This window comes from Gopherus flavomarginatus, chromosome 7, assembly GCF_025201925.1.
Source record: "Gopherus flavomarginatus isolate rGopFla2 chromosome 7, rGopFla2.mat.asm, whole genome shotgun sequence".
Taxonomy (NCBI): domain Eukaryota; kingdom Metazoa; phylum Chordata; order Testudines; family Testudinidae; genus Gopherus; species Gopherus flavomarginatus.
The window spans coordinates 91,447,744-91,465,823 of record NC_066623.1 but is presented as its reverse complement, the minus strand read 5'-3'; the positions used below and the strand labels follow the sequence as shown (position 1 = coordinate 91,465,823).

At 43.2% G+C, this 18,080-nt stretch overlaps 1 protein-coding gene across 1 annotated transcript in view; it reads left to right on the top strand.

Moving 5' to 3' along the window:
• Window positions 1–3,328: 3,328 nt before the first annotated feature.
• Window positions 3,329–18,080, top strand: part of GIPC2 (GIPC PDZ domain containing family member 2) — a 48,523-nt gene continuing 33,771 nt past the window's right edge. The window contains exons 1-2 of the mRNA XM_050961900.1: window positions 3,329–3,652; window positions 17,508–17,693. Of these exons, the coding sequence (XP_050817857.1) occupies window positions 3,395–3,652; window positions 17,508–17,693 (444 nt within the window). The 5' untranslated portion in view covers window positions 3,329–3,394. The remainder of the gene's footprint in view (window positions 3,653–17,507; window positions 17,694–18,080) is intronic.

Below are 18,080 nucleotides of genomic sequence, written 5' to 3'. Positions count from 1 at the left end.
TGGAAAGGGAAGGAGGATTAGAGTAATGGAACAAGGTGAGCAGTGAAAGAGAATTTAGTTAATGTGCTAAATTCTGTGGTAATACAGTGCTTAGACATTCCTTGTATAGGATCTCAAGTATTAAAAAAGGGACTAAAAAAAGAGATGTTTAATAATCAGTGTAATTTCAAGGTTCCCAGGCTTCAGACTGTCATAGTGGTTCAGATAAAAAAAAATCAAAAGGAATCCAAACTATATTTGTTTTTTAAAAAATCAGCTTTACTTAAAAAGAAGAAAGGAAAAGAGGCATCTGCCTCTGCACTTTCTGGTTTCAGTCAGGACTGGAAAATGAAGTGTTAAAATAGGGATCTTGATTTATCTCGTGGTATTTTTGATTACTGGGAAGTACTAGAAAATTAATGAGAGCACTCAGTTTTGAAAGCAAAAGTTTCAAGAATAGATAGCGTACAGCTTGCTGAATGCTTATTTGAACAGAATCTCCAGTGAAATGTATTACATACTAATCAGGTAGGATCCAAATTGTTTCACTTTTTAAAAATCTGATAGAGTTGAATCTTTTCATTTTATAGTGTGTCAAAAATGTAAATCGCTCATGGACAAACTGGCCCCTACATGGGTTATTCCCCTGCAAGGGAGTGGAAACGCCATGAGGTATGAGTTGTAGAGTGTGATGTTGGCATACCAGGTGCCAGGTTATGCTAAATACCCATGTCTCATTTGAATACTGACAAATACATAGCTGAAATAAGTCTGGCTCACCTGTGTGTTAGTATTGTTAAAATTGGTACTAGAATTATGTGTTTTAACTTTATGGATTGGTTCTAAGTTGCTACATGCATTAATCTCACAACATCTGTATGCCATAGTATAAAGTAATATTTGAGTGTTTTCACTGTAAGCTTCTGTAAGTGGAAATCATTAGACAGGAGAAACACATTAACTAGTGTAAAGTGCTGATCTCCACTGACAGGGAAGGCCCATCGACACCAGACAGACTAGAATGGAATATTAAAGAGGACAAAAGACTTTGTTGTTTACTCATCTCCGCATATGAAGATGAGTCTTGCAAATGATTTTCTCCCATCAGCTGACTTTGCAGCTCAAAGCAGAATGGGAGAAGGAAATAAAAAACCCCAGCAAGGAGGAACCATATCTTTTTATGTTGCTTCTACTCTGGGGGACAAGAATTACTCAGTATAAGAAAAAGATCTCCAGTGCTTAGCCCTAAAGGACCTATACAGCTTGCTTATTGTAGAAGCTTCTATTACTTGTTGAAACTTCAGACTGGAACTCATTTCTGTGTATATATGTTTACCTGCTTTAAACCTTGTAAATAACTCTTATTTCCTTTTTCTAGTTAATAAATCTTTAGTTTATTATAGAATTGGCTACAAGTGTTAGATTTCACACAAAAGAAAAGTTACAACTGACCTGTGGTAAGTGACCAGTCCTTTGGGACTGGGAGTAACCTGAACATTGCTGTGATCTTTGGTGTAAGGGACCATCTATCACAAATGTAGGCTCACCTGGGTGGCAAGAGAGATCAGGGTATCCAAGGGGACTGTTTGTGATTCCATGTTAAGGCTGTTAGTGCTTGAGGAGTTTACACTTAATTGGTTGGTGAAATCTAAGTATATAGAACTCTCAACCAATTTGGGGTTTGTGCCCTGCTTCTTAACAGTCTGCTGGAGATTGGTACTCCCACTCTTGAGTCATTGCAGGACAGCCCAGCACAGAGTTCCTGACTGAGCATGCCATTGGGGATTGTTGTTTGTTCCCATGGAATTGGCAAAGAATTTAGCATCAACAATATGTATCTCTTCTAAGATCTTGCTACATCTGGATGTCATCTGTATAAAGATCCTCCGTAACCACTTCCTTATGTGCACCTGGCTATGGGTGCTGCCACTTCCCAGACATCCTGTTTTCCCTCAGGGGTGAGGAGGCCAGTGGTTACTGAGTGCTGGGGGAATTGGTGTAAGTTAATGCTGCCTCTCCACATTATCTTACACTGAGAATTCCCATGGACTGTGAGAGGCTGCTGCATATGTTCCACTGTCGTGCACCCTTGGGACTAGAGTCCCTTACACCAGTGTAAATCAGGAGTAACTCCATTGAAGTTGGAGTTATTCTGATGTAAATGAAAGAAAAAACACTTTTTAGACTGGCGAAATGTATAAAATCAATACTTTCTAGTACATTTATTGCACTCAACAAACCCATTGTATAAATAATGAAGGTTAACTTTTTGGCTTAGTAAAAATATTAGATAATATATTCTTAAAATATGTATAAATTTAAGGTTCTAATGCCATTGCTGGTGAGGAACAGGTGCCATTAAGAAGCCTCTAAAGCTTTGCTTAAGAAGTTAGTGTTAGTGACCTTTGAAAGAATTATAGCCACATTACATATAATTGCAGTTGAATTACTTTATATAAACCAGGGTTGGTAAGAATCCTTTTCTATGCTATTTTTTGTCTTATGGTATCCTGGATACAGATCTGTTTTGATCAATATTTAGTATCTTGCTTTTGAAATGGGAACCACAAGCACTTGGCTAAATAGCTTAATACACTGTACAGTTTAATCATGGCTTCAGCATGTAGGGATGGAAACAATCTTCATTATTACAAGCTATGGTCCATCCTTCAGCCACTGCAGAATTGTGATTATATTTTTTTGTACATTGACTATGTTTTAATGATGCAGTTTAGTTTTAAATATCCCAAGCAAAGAAGCTTGTATTGCTTCCTTTTGGAAACTTTAATACTATAACAGATCTTTGACTGGCAGTCTTATTTATGAATGATATCTAGCATTCATGTTCTCTTTCCTGATTTCATCCCCTTATTCTGAGTTCTCCTCCTATCAGCCACCCTCCATTCTTCCTATTTGTATCTGTGCTTTTCCTGCACATCTGTGTCGTCTACTGCAAATTACCTCTTGTAACTTGCTCCTCAGTGAAGGGGATACAGCGAGAGAGGGGACAGGTATTCTGGCTCTGTCAATGAAAGATCACCATTGTCCCAAAGGTGGGGCAGATCGCTGGCCCTTGCTGCATCCACCTCAAAGGTTCTTGTACCTGTGCCCGGAAGGCAGCGCATGGCTGCGAGCGGGAGCAGCAGCAGGGCCCTACAGCCCAGCCCTAACAACTTCATTCCCGCCCCGCGACAGGCGGGATTCCTTTAAGCGGCCCCGGGGCTTGGTGCGGCCCCGGGCACTGCGCCAAACTGCTCCCTCCCGCTGGGCTCGCCCGGTGCCTGCCATTGGCCGGCGGGCGGCTGCCATCACCTGGCGGCGGGGATGGGTGTGCCAGCCGGCAGTCCGAGCGAGGGCAGAGTCCAGCGGGGGGCGGGGGGAGCAGCAGGGTCCCCAGGCCGCTGGGGCGCGCGCCATGCCTCTGCGGCTGCGGGGCAAGAAGAAGGGCAAGTCCAAGGAGACCTGCAAGCTGGTGGAGAGCGAGGAGGCGGCCGCGGCCCGCGGGGGAGGCGATGCTGCGGCCGCGCCGCCCGCCCCTGCCCAGCCCGGGGCCCGGCTGCTCTTCCACACGCAGCTGGCGCACGGGAGCCCCACCGGCCGCGTCGGGGGCTTCACCAGCGTGAGGGAGCTGTACGAGCAGATCGGCCGGGCGTTCCGCATCCCCGCCGCCGAGGTGAGCGCCGGGCACTGCCCCCCTCCAGCCCCTGGCTCGGGCAGCCCCGCCTGCTACCGCATGGAAGCTCCGGGGGGACCCATATTGTTCCCCGTCCGGCCCGGGCGCAGCGCACCTGCCCCGGGGGAAGCTGGCGGAAAGGTGCAGCTCCCCGGGGGAGGGGGCGTTGGCTTTACAGAGGAGCCGCTTTCGGCGCATCGCCGCGTGCGCTGGGGATAGGCGCAGGAAGGCGGGTTGTGCCAATCCCGGCTCCAGGGAGCCCTGGCTTTCGCCGTGGCAGTGCCGCTTGCAACAAAAGTTTCTGTTGCTCTCCCACGAGAACAACAGGCGCCCTGTGGGACGTGCAGTGCCACACGGGAGCGGCGTGCAAACGGCTTGACACATGATATTGGCACAACGGGACACACAGAGCAGCCTTTGCACAATTACATTGCCTCTGAGGAAGTGGATATTCACCCAGGAAAGCTCATGCTTCAATACATCTGTTAGTCTATAAGGTGCCACAGGACTCTCTGTTGCTTTTTACAGATCCAAACGAACAGGGCTATCCCTCTGATCCTTTGCACAATGGAACCAATGGCCACCTTGTTTGAAATTGGCTGTTGTCTCTTGTTTAAATATATTTGAATGAAGGGAACATCAGGGGCTAGATATCCAGTCAGCTTAAAAATGAGTTCAGAGTAGCTTCAGGTAAAACAGCTGCCTGCCCCCCACCCAGAGTTTCTGGTGCCCTAGGCAGAATTCAGGGGGTGGCATTTTGTGCGCTCCCCAGAGGGCGCGCTGGAACTTCCAGTTCTGCTCCCCTCACACCGCCAAAGAAGGAGCCTCCGCCGAAATGCCGCAGGTGACAGCGGCAGTCATTGAGCTGCTCAAGTGCCTGCCACTGTTTTCCGCGGCACATCTGCACAAGGTCCTTCTTCAGTGGCGTGACGGGAGCGGAACCGGAAGCTCCTGTGCGCCCCGTGGGGAGTGCACAAAATGCCACCCCCCGAATCCTGGCGCCCTAGGCAACCACCTAGGGTCGCCTAATGGAGGCGCCTGGCCCTGCCCCCTCCCCAGCTCCCTGCAAATTGTTGTAGTTTTACAGTTATTTTTCTGTTTTTCAAAATGTTTTTCCTTCTCCTGTTGCTGTTTCAAAAGACCCACAGAAATGGAGGAGACAGTGGACTGATTACATGGCCAGTGCTGTCAAGTGCAAATACAATTTGTTCTCTAATCACTATGGCCGTATCTGCATTGGGGGAAAATGTATCATAGAACCATAGAACTGGAAGGGACCTCGAGAGGTCATCTAGTGCAGTCACCTGCTCTTATGGCAGGACTAAGTATTATCTAGATCGGGGTGGGCAAACTTTTTGGCCCGAGGGCCACATCGGGGTTGCAAAGCTGTATGGAGGGCTGGGTAGGGAAGGCTGTGCCTTCCCAAATAGCCTTCCCCCGCCTCCTATCTGCCCCCTCCCATGTCCTGCCCCCTGACTGCCCCCTCAGAACCCCCCGACCCATCCAACCCCCCTGCTCCTTGTCCCCTGACCACCCCCGCCCCTAGCTGCCCCCCAGGGACTCCACACACTAGCCAACTCCCCCTTCTCCCTGACTGCTCTGACCTCAATCCACACCCCCGCCCCTTGACAGGACCCCTGGGACTCCCATGTCTCTCCAACCCCGGACCCCATTCCCCATCCCCGACTGACCCACCCCGCAAGAACCTCCACCCCATCCAACCACCCCCTTGTCCCCTGACTACCCCCCAGGTCCCCCCACTCCCTGGCCCCTTACCATGCCTGAGGCAGTCACGCTACTGTGCTGCCCGGCAGGAGCGGTGGGCCAGAGCGCAGGCGGCGTGGCGCACTGAGGCTGTGGGGGAGAGGGACAGTCGGGGAGGGCACCAGGGGTTAGCCTCCCCAGCCGGGACTCAGGGACCAGGCAGGATGATCCAGCAGGCCATAGTTTGCCCACCTCTGATCTAGACCATCCCTGACAGGTGTTTGTCCAACCTGCTCTTAAAAATCCCCAATAATGGAGATTCCACAACCTCCCTAGGCAATTTATTCCAGTGCTTAACCACCCTGACGGTTAGGAAGTTTTCCCTAATATCCAATCTAAAACCTCCATTGCTGCAATTTAAGCCCATTGCTTCTTGTCCTATCCTCAGAGCTTAAGAACAACAATTTCCCCCTCCTTCTTGTAACAACCTTTTATGTATTTGAACTAACACATTTTAACTAGCATGGTGTTCAATACAATTTAGCACTTGTAAACTAAGGAAAATACATTTATTGGGCTCAGTTTTATTAACTTGTATAGTAGGGAAGAATAATTCTCTTCAGAGCAGGAATTACTGGGCTACATGATCATAGTGGTTCCTTCTGACTTAAAAATCAGTGGATGTAAGTGACTACAAGATGCCAAGGTATGAAAAATTAGACCCACGATTTTTAACCTTAGCATTCCTTTAACTTCAAAATTATAGAGTAGTGAGGGAAAATTAAGGGAGCAGTGTAGGATGCTCCCTTCCCAGCCAAATAAATAATTAATTAAAAAGGCCAACTATTAAGGCACATGAATAAAAGTCGTGGTAGGAAGGTCCACCCTTTCCTTAATAGAAACCCTCTTTGATCCCTTTTTGAGTCAAGTTTTAAAACTTGTTTGGATTATGGTTTACTTATGTTTGTAAATGCATTGTTTTCATCTTAGCATGACAGTGACCCTATGCAACTGTTCCTTGATGTAGCTGCGGAAACTTTACAGCTTTAAATGTCAAACTAAAATAACATGCAAATATTTTGAAATACTTAAGTTTGATTTTTACAATTAAAATTTTGGGGTTTTTGTTTTGTTTTATAAAGTTTGGTTGTGTCTTGTCACTATTGTCTGGTTCCTTTTCTTCTAGTATAGTGGAAAAAAGAGTAGATTTTGATCTAGGAGACAGACCTAGCAGTGTTTCCTTTACTAACATCGTAGTAAATTATCACAAAGAGTGGCCATATTGTTGAAAACATACTCTACCCAGTCATTCAGTTTCATTTGGTAATTAAGAAGTAACTACATTTTTCATTTCTCCCATGCACCAGTTGTCCTTCCCCATTTCTCTCTGATCCTCTATTCCTCTTCCCCTTTGATTCTCTATTCCCTTCAGTTTCCTACAACACCATAAATTCTTAGAAATGCAGGGCTGGAAGGGAACTCTAGAGGTCATCTGGTCCATTCCCTTGCACAGAGGCAGGACCAAATATATCTAGCTAGACCTCTCCTGATAGGTGTTTGTTTTACCTGTTCTCTAATCCAGTGATGGGGATTCCACAGCCTCCCTTGGAAATCTATTCCAGTATTTAACTATCCTTATAGTTAGATATTAGGAAAAACTTTCTAACCTAAATCTCCCTTGCTGCAGATTACACCCATTACTTCTTATTTTACCTGCAGTGGACATGGAGAACAATTGTTAACCATCCTCTTTATAACAACCCTTAACGTAAGACTGTTATTAGATTTCCCCCCCTTGGTCATCTTTTCTCAAGACTAACCATGCCCAGTGTTTTTTAAACTTTTTCTCATAGGTCAGGTTTTCAAAACCTTTTATCATTTTTGTTGCTTTCCTCTGGACTCTCTCCAATTTATCCACATCTTTACCAAAGTATGGTGCCCAGAAATGGACACAGTTGTCCAGCTGAGGCTTCACCAGTGCCAACTTCAGTGGAGTAATTTACTTCCTGTTCTTACATACAACACTCCTGTAAATACACCCCAGAACGATATTAACCTTTTTCACAGTTGCATCGTGTTGTTGGCTCATTTTCAGTTTGTGATTTACTATAGTCCCACATCCTTTTCAGCTGTAGTGCTCGCTATCTAGTTATTCCCCATATTGTATCTGTGAATTTGATTTTTTCCTTTCTAAGTGTAGTACAGTAATACCTCAGAGTTATGAACTGACCAGTCCTGTACAGCGGTGGGTGACCAAAATTGGACTCCAGCAGAGGCCTAGCCAGTGCTGAGTAGAGTGGTACTATCATCTCCTGTGACTTGCATGAAATGTCTCTGTTAATGCAACCCAAAATTATATTTGCTTTTTCTGCAACAGCATTGCAGTGTTGACTTGTGTTGAGGTTGTGATCCACCACAACTCCCAGATCCTTCTCAGCTGTGCTGCTGCCAAGCCAATTATCCCCCATTCGGTATTTGTGCATCTGATTTTTCTTCCCTAAGTGCAGCACCTTACATTTATTTTTGTTGAATTTCATTTTGTTGTCTATAGTCCAGTTCTCTAATTTAGCAAGATCCCTTTTAATTTTAGCTCTGTCCTCTAAAGCAGTGGTTCCCAAACTTTAACAACCTGTGAACCCCTTTTACTAAAATGTCAAGTCTCACGAATCCCCTCCTAAAAATGAATATTTCCAGGGATTTTCTCCTTTACCTGAGTATAAATTATAAAAGAAGTGATCTTGGAAATATAAAATTAGTTTTTATGACATGCTTATTACACACTATTTATTATTATTTATCATTATAGTATTTTTTATTACAATATGAAAATGGCAACAGTCTTCTGAGATCTCACTTTCATAGCTTGTATCACTTTGAATAAACCTGTTATAAGACAAAGCTTATATGTTTCATCAAGGAGTATCAGATTTGAAACAGCTTGAAAGTATTTAAGAAGCCAACTCAGAGAGTTCCTCTTACACAAGCATTCAGATCTTGAGCAGGCCAGGCAAACGATACACGTTACAACAAAGCTTAAACTTGTTCTTCATAATAATTTTAAAAACAACACTAGCTGCCTATTTAATTTTAAAAACAGCAAAAAATATCCACCTCCCTTTCCATTTCTTATAAGGAGTCTTGAAATTTAAATCTCCTCAGTGTGGTAGATATGTTTGCTTTGATCTGCTTAGTTCTTGGAAATCCAGGCTACTGGCCCGTGCCGGGGTTGCTAGGGACAGCTCTGTCCGCCATTAGGGAATTTTTTCCTGAGAGCCTCCTGTAACATTAATGAACCCCAGTTTGGGAACCACTGCTCTAAAGTGTTTGCGATTCCCTCCCTCCATCCTCCAGCTTTGTGTCTTCGCAAATTTAATTCGTATGCTCTCTATTCCTACAGCCAAGTCATTAATAAAGATATTAAATAACACTGGACTCATCTCCATCCAACCCCATCTCTCATTCTTGACGGCCCCTTTGGGACCCCTGCCCCATCCAACCACCCCTTCTCCCTGTCCCCTGACTGCCCCCTGCCACCCCACCCAACACCCCCTCCTTCCTGACTCCCCCCCCGGGACCCCTGCCCCCATTCAACCCCGTTTCTCCCCCCATCCATGCCCCCTTACTGCGTTGCCTGGAGCACTGGTGGCTGGTGGTGCTATGGCTGGTGGCGCTACATCTGCTGCCACCTGGCTGGAGCCAGGCCATGCCACCGCCGCCACCACGCAGCACAGAGACCAGGTCAGCCGAGTTTTGCAGCTGTGCTGCCCCAGGAGCTCACAGCCCCGCTGCCCAGAGCATTGCGCCAGCGGTGGAGTGAGTGAGCTAAGGTGTGGGAGAGGGGGAACAGCGGGGGAGGGGCTGGGGCGAGCCTCCTAGGCCAAGAGCTCGGGGGCCAGGCAGGACGGTCCACATTAGTTTGCCTACCTCTGCTCTAAGACCTTAGAGCAAGTGTATACATTCTTGACATACAGCGCAATGCCTTCTCCTTTATTTCCATACCTATCCTTCTGGAACAAGCCATATCCCTCAATGTTGGCCCTCAGATAATGGAAATTGTCCCAGCAAGTCTCTGTAACACCAGTTAAGTCATAAGTTTCTTCATATATCATGACTTCCACTTCATCCTGCTTGTTCCCCATACTCCTTGCATAGGTATACAGGCATCAAAGATATTTTGCAGACTTCCCTGTTGTTTTTCTTCTTGTGTCTTTACTGCAGTTGTGGTTTCTAGTCCCTTCTCCAGACTTCAGCCCTTTCCCCTTGTCTTCATTATTTGAGCCTCGATGCTCATGGGCTGATTTTTGTCACCATCCACCATAAGACCTTGTTTAAAACTGTCCTTATTGGGTTAGCCAGACAATGTCCACAGTTGCTCTTACCAGTAAACCGGAAGAGATCCATGAGTTAGAAAAACAGAAGCAGCTACAAGGATTCAGGGATACAGAACTCAGGGACCCAGCAGTGAAAGGACTGACAAAGTAATTTAGTGTCTGAGAAAGCAGTGGAAATATTAATCCGGGAAGTTAGACAATTTCAGATGGAAAGACAGCAGGTGACTCCATATTAGTAGAAGGTACCAACATTGAGATGTGTTTGGGTTTTCATTGGAGGAACAAGCCAGCACCTGATTGGAGGGCAAAGGGGCACTGGAGTGAATGAGGGAACATTGTGGAGGATTGAGCCTTCTGGAAATGTGGGAAGTTTGGACATTTAAAATTCTGCAACCCAAAACGATCTAAGACTGACTTAACCCTCACTAAGCAACACAATCCATCAACCCCATCCCCATATAGATATAAATATAATTAATGCATATATCTTCCACATTTTTGCATGGGGAATAAAATGTACACTGTAACTGGAAAATATATTCCTGTATTTTGTTGGATTTATACCACCAGTGTGTGTAGGGGAACTGTGGCAGAGGTTGTAACAATCCCCTCAAGAGTGGAAGTGTTAGTTCCAGCCCAGTGATGGGAAAAGCAAATACTGTTGGAGAGGACACTATGGATCCATCTGGTGATTTGCTAGTGGCGTGCTCCCTTGGGACTACACAAAAAGGAGTGAGACTGGTGTGGGTAGCTAATTTAGCACCAGAAACTCAGATATTAAAACTTGGCACTCAACTGGGGAAGTTACTTCCTTGTTCCGGATATGAAGGAATAGTAAATGTCAAAAGTGATATTTCCTTTTGTAGGGCAGTGGTCAATATATTGGGCTCCCAGTTTGGTGTAAAGATTGTGTTTACATAGTTCTTTTGATTATCTTGCTGTTTGCTTTGTAGATGTAAAGGTGTGGAGGAGCACTGCAACAGCTGTAACATGCTGGCTGGGTGACTAGCACATTCACAGTTTCTAAAGGGTGTGGCTCCCCTCACATGTGAAGGACCCTGTTTCTCCATCTCAGGAAGTAACTGTGAGAGGAAATTCTGAGGTATGAGTGCTTCCTGCCATGGGGAAAGAGGGGAAAAACTAGTAACACCCTCTGCAGTAGGCAAGCTGCCTCTTTTCTCTCTCTCGGTAATAAATAAACAGGTTTTTGTTGTTTATTGAGGTTGTGCCTGTGTCAGTATTCCAGGGATTCTGCCTGCTTGTGCTAACCCACCAATAAGCAGACTGAGTTTGCATAGCAGTAGGCTGTACGTCCATCATTAGGCTGTTTGATGTAAAGCTTGTTTGGTATCTGGGTTCTATTCCTGTCTCCATCAATGGCTTGCTGGGTGACCTCAGACAAGTCACTTCTGTGTCTCATTTTCCCACTTGTCAGGATCATTCCCCATTTTACCACTTTGGTAAAGTGCTCTAAGATCAACTGATGGAAGGTACTTTATGAGAGCTAGGTGTCCATTATTATTTAAAATATGAATTTTATATTATTGTGTGATACTTTTGTGATTATATTTTTATATGACTGTGTCACTTAGGGGCAAATTTTGAAAAGCGTTGACTGATTTTGGTTGTGTGTTGATGCATTTGCCTCATTTGGGATGGCCTGAACTTGTGATTAGTGCTCACTACACTACCCTTTGCTCCCTATATATAACATAATAGCCTTTTCTTTTTCTTTTTCCCTTAGCAAACACCACCTCTGTAGCCTTGGAATTACTGGGGTAGGGGATATTCCACAATAGGAAGACTGTCTATTTAATCTATATTTTATGCGTATCAGCCCACGGAGTTTTCTGGCCAAATAAGATTTCCTTCTGTTATGGGAGCTGTACAAGATAACACTCTTGGCAAAATAAGGATCCTGGATATCTGCTAATTTCTGTGGCAGTGTTGATTTAAAGTTGGCATGAAAGGGCACAGCATAGGTATGGTGGCTTGAAGATCAAATACTTTTTTTGTGAGCAGGAGAGGGAAAGAGCAGAAGTATGATGGGAAGGAGAGATCAGGAAAATAGTTTATACATGGAAATACACATTTTTTTTTCTTGATGAAAACATGTACAATATAGGAAAAACATTTTTGAGCTTGAATTAATTTTATGAGGGGTGTATGAAAAGTGTACTCTGGTGGCTATTGTTTAAGTAGTAATACATTATTTTGATTAGACTTTTATATTAAAAGTATGAAAAAGGGTAATGAAGCCTTTATCTTCTGCATTGGCAGTCCTCCAGAATATAACAAATATAAGTATACTTTTAACTTGTAGATGCTGTAATAGTATAATATGTTGTATAGATGTATCTTGAATATGTTACTTTGTATATTTAGTTGTCCTGATTAGAAGCAGTTATTCACTAAGAAAGGACAGAGAATACAGGGTGATTCAGTTTTTATTTTTGACTGGCTGACACTCTTTCAGGCTAGTATGGAACTGACGCATTTGTAGAAAGTTCTGCAGCCTTGTAGGCTGCAGTGAGAATGCCACCCAGATGAAGGCTAAATAAAGAAACTCTGGATCATGTTTCTAAATATCACATTTCTGCTCTGTTGCCAATTTTATCTGTTCAGAGGTGTGAAACAAGTTACTGGATGAGTGTCCATGTTTGACAAGGTCAAAGCAAGGGCACTATATTTTTCTCAGAAGCAAAAAATTGATAAAATAACATTTTGTGGAAGAGCAACATAATGGAAGAGCATTAAATCACAATTAAACTGATCGAGTCATTATCTAAATCGTGATACAAAGCTGAGAACATACCATAAATCTTTGTAAAGGCATTTTGAATTGGGCTCCCTCAGGAAATAACATATTTGATGCTGATGGCTTCAAAAGAATGGTTATGTGAAAGTAAAATGTGGGTGATGATGGTGGAGTGATAATTAACCAAAGAATGTTTAAGTTACCTAGTAGAATAAAACTGAAGTGTGTTGGATGAATCTGTAATACTCAGTGGCCAGCTGATGTGCGACTTTCTAACTGGCTGCTAAAATAAGACATTAGAATGTAATGGTTGTTTGGCCTATATGAAATGAGTTGGTGGCTTTAAACCAGTTCCTAATAATATAAAAGTTTCTAGAGCTGTGGAGAGGTGCTTAGGTTATAAATAAAAAAATCAATGAATGATGTGCATAGGATGGAATAGACTGCAGTTTGTTCATTCTAAACTGTGAGAATTCTGCAGTGCTTATGGGGTAAAAGCAGCAACCCTTCACCCCCTCTTTTGTCATTAAACCAAGCAGATCAGACTCTAGTACACAAAGACAACATGTCTGCTGGGTAGGATGGTGCCATTTTTATAAAGACAGTTTTCAGAGTAAAACAGCATGTTAAGATCCAATTCATTTTTGTTCAAACTAAGGTCTGGTCTAGAATTTACATCAACATAGCCACATATCTCTGAGGGGTATGAAAAATCCACACCTCTGAGAGAGACCACTAACCCTCCGTCTAGAAAGTGTTAGGTTGATGGAAGAATTCTTCTGTCAAAGTAGCTAGCACCTCTTGGAGAGGTGGATTATACCTACACTGATGGGAGAACCCCTCAGGCCTGCGTAGGTAATATCTATGCTGAAGGTGCTACAGCAGCACAAATGCAGTGCTATGACTGTGCTGGTGCGTGTAGACATACCTTAAGACAAGCAGTAGCACTGCGGATTTCTGGATGCTTTCTTAATTTATAAATAGATTAAAAACGCCTGCCTATAGGTATGTTTTCGAGAATGCTTTCAAGGCTATTCTTGCTACTATTGCTATCAAGGCAATTCCAAGATCATTTTTTGTTTCTCCCACTCACCACCTTCACACTATAATAAAATGCCTATTCAATGGTTAATGAGCCTTATCTCTACCTCTAAACTGATTTAAAATTAGGAAATATATTCTTAAGATGTGAAGACAGAGGACTCATACCAGATGTTGCATAGGCTTTTTTTAAGTCTGTGGCTCCCAGTAATTAAATTCTTTATGTAGCCTGGCAGTATGTGCCTTTCATTTTTTAAGTTGATCTGAACTCATGCACAACCTCAGTGCTGAGTAACAGGTTAGGCACCTGCTTCTGTTCTCACAATTTAATTTGGCTGATTTACTAGAGTTATTCCTGATTTACACTGATATAAGTGAAATCAAAACCAGACCGACCCAAAGGGCTGCTACCAGATTTTTTCCAGGCATTTCAAAGTTGATGGGAGTGCAACAAGGGTGCTGAGTCAGGAGCTGACTCAATATCCTACTGTTATTCAAATTCCCCACCACTATAGATTAACTGGGATCTAATTAGAGGATCAATTAACCAGTGGTGCTATAATGAAGGGCTAATTAGAGGGGAGAGGCAACCTCAGCAGCAGGGAGCAAATAAATGGAGAGGAAGGAATCCCTGGAGGAGGAGGAGGAGGGAACTGAGAGGCTGAAGAAAGGCAGAGGTGGCTGCTGTTAGTATTGTCCCCTTCCTCCAGTATATGAGGGAGGGGGGTAAGCCTGCTGGAACAGTATAAGGACATATGGTGGAGGTGAAGGAGAACTAGAGTGGGTGTGGTCTACACTTAAGGTGAGAGAGGACTACAGGGGACCACCCTGTGACAGGGAGATCAAACGTTTTTCTTGAACAGGCATAGCAGTTTCTTTGAACCACATCCTCTCAAGCAAAGGCTGCTGTTCTCTGTAAACTGTGGCATATTTCAATGACTGACTAGATAATCAATATGGCAATATACAAAAACCTGTAGGAGAGCACTTCAACCTCCCTGGCCACACTATAGCAGACCTTAAGGTGGCCATCCTGCAGCAAAAAAACTTCAGGACCAGACTTCAAAGAGAAACTGCTGAGCTTCAGTTCATCTGCAAATTTGACACCATCAGCTCAGGATTGAACAAAGACTGTGAATGGCTTGCCAATTACAGAACCAGTTTCTCCTCTCTTGGTTTTCACACCTCAACTGCTAGAACAGGGCCCCATCCTCCCTGATTGAACTGACCTCGTTATCTCTAGCTTGCTTGCTAGCACACATATATATACCTGCCCCTGGATATTTCCATTACATGCATCTGAGGAAGTGGGTATTCACCCACGAAAGCTCATGCTCCAAAATGTCTGTTAGTCTATAAGGTGCCACAGGATTCTTTGCTGCTTTTACAGATCCAGACTAACACGGCTACCCTCTGATACTAGATAATCAATGCGTGCTATGAATAAATGTGCGTTCTTCTTTCCATGAAGAAACAAAGATAATTTTTTTGACTTTGCTACATTATGTATACTATTCTGCAGGCTGCTTGTTGTTAACACTCTGTTATGTATGTTTTGAAAATGTCTTGATATTGTAATAGTACAAAATGAAAACTAATTCAAGGTCCTTAATGTTGCTTCTCACAGCAAAAAGATAGCCCCAGAAATGTTTTGTTCAACAGTGTCTGTTTTGTTTGAGAAGAAAGCTAAAGGTCAGCTTTATATGGTGGACAAGTTTCTGGAGAAACAACCCTCCACGCCGCCCCAAAAATATCCACCATAATTCTGAGAAAGACTTGTTTACGATTTAATGTAGTGGTATTGCAGAAAAATCTTTCCTAGTTAGTTAGCACTGTTCAGCTCATTCTCCCACCGAGGTGTGGAACTTGTTTGCCTCAGTGGGAGTGGCTCTTCAAATTCTCGCATGCTTATATCATTGTTCAAACAAAAATATGTATTAATATTAGCAAAAGACAAAGGATCATGATTTTCTATCCACTTTTCTACTTTGAAGTACTATATGCTATTGGAAGCTGATGTTCAGATTGTTCTAGGGAACAAGAGGTAATGATGTTAAGCCATTGGTTCCCTCCAGAATTACTCTGATTGGACACTGAGTTTCTTCTATCTACAGTTTCATTGGGGAGCACCATAAATACTCCCACCATTTGCACCACCCCCACAGACCACCATGATATACAAAAAGACCTGTGGGAGGTGAAGTGGACAGGTAGGTATTGAGAGTTCTGCTGGCAAAAGCTGTATTCTGAAATTGTCCGATTGGGGCATAACAAGTTTTTTGAAATTTTGTGCTGTAGTTGTGTAGAAGGATGTAAAAAATAGGGCGTGGAGGGAATTCACCACCATCAACCCAACATCCACAATGTTCTGAACAGAAAACCTCTTCCAGGAGGCAAACAGTTTGGGAATCTTACTACTTGGGCCTGCAATTTGGACTCTCTTCTCTCCTGGTTGGTATAAGCTTTGACAGGGGAGCTGGGTTGATGGTGGAAACAGAGTGCGAAATAAGCAAGATATGTGCTCAGGAAACCACTTCAAGCTGCTGATGATCTCCCCAGATTCATTCACCTTGCTCATGCCTCTGGGCCACATGGAGGTTAGCCTCTTAACAGAGATTAGGGAGAGGAAAGATAGCTTGTGATGCTTCCCAGCAGTGCCTGGGCTTGCGAGGTACCTTGCTATCACTTGCCGTTAGCCTTGTCTGTACCTGCCAGGGGTCAGCTGTCCAACTCCCCTGGCTATTGGCAACACAAGCATTCCTCTCTAGGTCTTGCAGGCCCTGCTGCCTCTCGACAGGTTAGAGACTGGCACACTCCAATCATCAATCCATCCAAACATCAATCTGGAATATCCAGATTTGCTGGTTTCAAAGAAACAGCACAGCCCAGTTTACCAGTCAGAACTTAGGTCACCTCTCTGCTCAACACACAGCACTTAGATATGTTATATTGAAATCAAGTATAAGTTTATGTAACAGAGTGTAGAGATTCAAGTAATAGCAAGTTAGAAATATTGCAAACACATGGTGATATATAAAATAAAATCATAACACACATTCAAGAACCTAGTCTTAATTAATTAGATACTCTTATGTCTTGTAGAGTGTGGCTCAACCAAAGTCCTCACAGTAATTCACAGTCAGACTTTGCTCTGATTCCCCTTTTCATGAAACATGCTGTCAGCTTGTCTTGTAGGTGAAGGACCCAATGTGTTCTTTTGCCTCCCAAGATATACAAGTCCTATCCTTTTGTCTTTATTCATAAACAGGATACCCCTCTGCTGCTTTGTTTATTCCTTTAGATTTTCTGTTGTAGATTTTGCAGCCTTTCAACTGGCACCTGGTTTAGTATGCAAATAGGCCTCCATTGTGAGGCAGACAATACACAAATGGCCAGATACGGAGATAAGTGTCTGTTACCTGCTCCCTAAAAGGGACCTGTCAGAGACATGTTACCTCCTCGTGACCTACCTTAACTCCAAGACCTTAAGAATGTAATTTTCAGTATAGATACATAACTTAAATATTCTCTGTACATACATACATTTTTCAATGATTATGATGTAAAGTGGACTACCATGTCTTGGTAGAGACCTTACATGTCACTCTTTGATGAACTATTATGCATATATCTGACCCAGGAAATCCCTTTAAGACCCTGTGCAACTCCTGTACCCTCTATCAGTTGGTACCAAGAGGTGTCTGGGTCTTACAGCTGTGAGCTGAGGTACTGGATAATATGTACCTTCTCCCCTGCACTCTGCTATTTCTTCTCTGCAGAATTTGAGCTATTTAGTACTTTTCTTGTCATATGAGTGGATGGGAATAGGGTCTTTAGTATTGATGGTTGGATGGAAAATGGGGGTCATCACTTAAGACCACAAAGGATTTTTTGCTCCAAACTCATGGGTAATTCAAATTCAGGAAAACAAAATTCTTTCCACCATTTATTTTCCTATCCTAATGGCTGATGTAATATTTTAAAACTCAAATGTAATTGATTTGTTTTTCCTTCTGTGTAGATCATATTTTGCACTTTGAATACGCACAAAATTGATATGGACAACCTCTTGGGAGGGCAGATTGGTCTTGAAGATTTCATATTTGCCCACATAAAGGGACCAAAAAAAGAAGTGGATGTTCTTAAATCTGAGGATTCTCTTGGGCTTACCATTACAGACAATGGAACGGGCTATGCCTTCATAAAGGTAAATTTTAACAGAATCTTTTATATCTAATGCTCTAAGTTTTATGGTTTTAAGTAATCCTCTAGAACTGGAGCTCTTTTGATGACTGAACATTCACCACAATTAAAGAAAAGCAACAGGCAATCCTGTGTTGAGAGAGCCCTTAGATTTTTAGTTATTACTCTATTTCTAACCTTTTCACAACTTTCTTAAGTTCCTGAGAAGTTGATGATAGAACAACTGCTCACTCATGTGACAATGAAGTTATCCTAAATTTCTGTCACTCTTAAAGCCTGTCCACAGCACACATAATGCCCTTCCACTGCATTAAACTTGCCTTCATTGCACTATCCCTCTTTATCCTGCTTCTGCAGTTATTCTACATGCATTAGCAAAGTTAATTGAAGT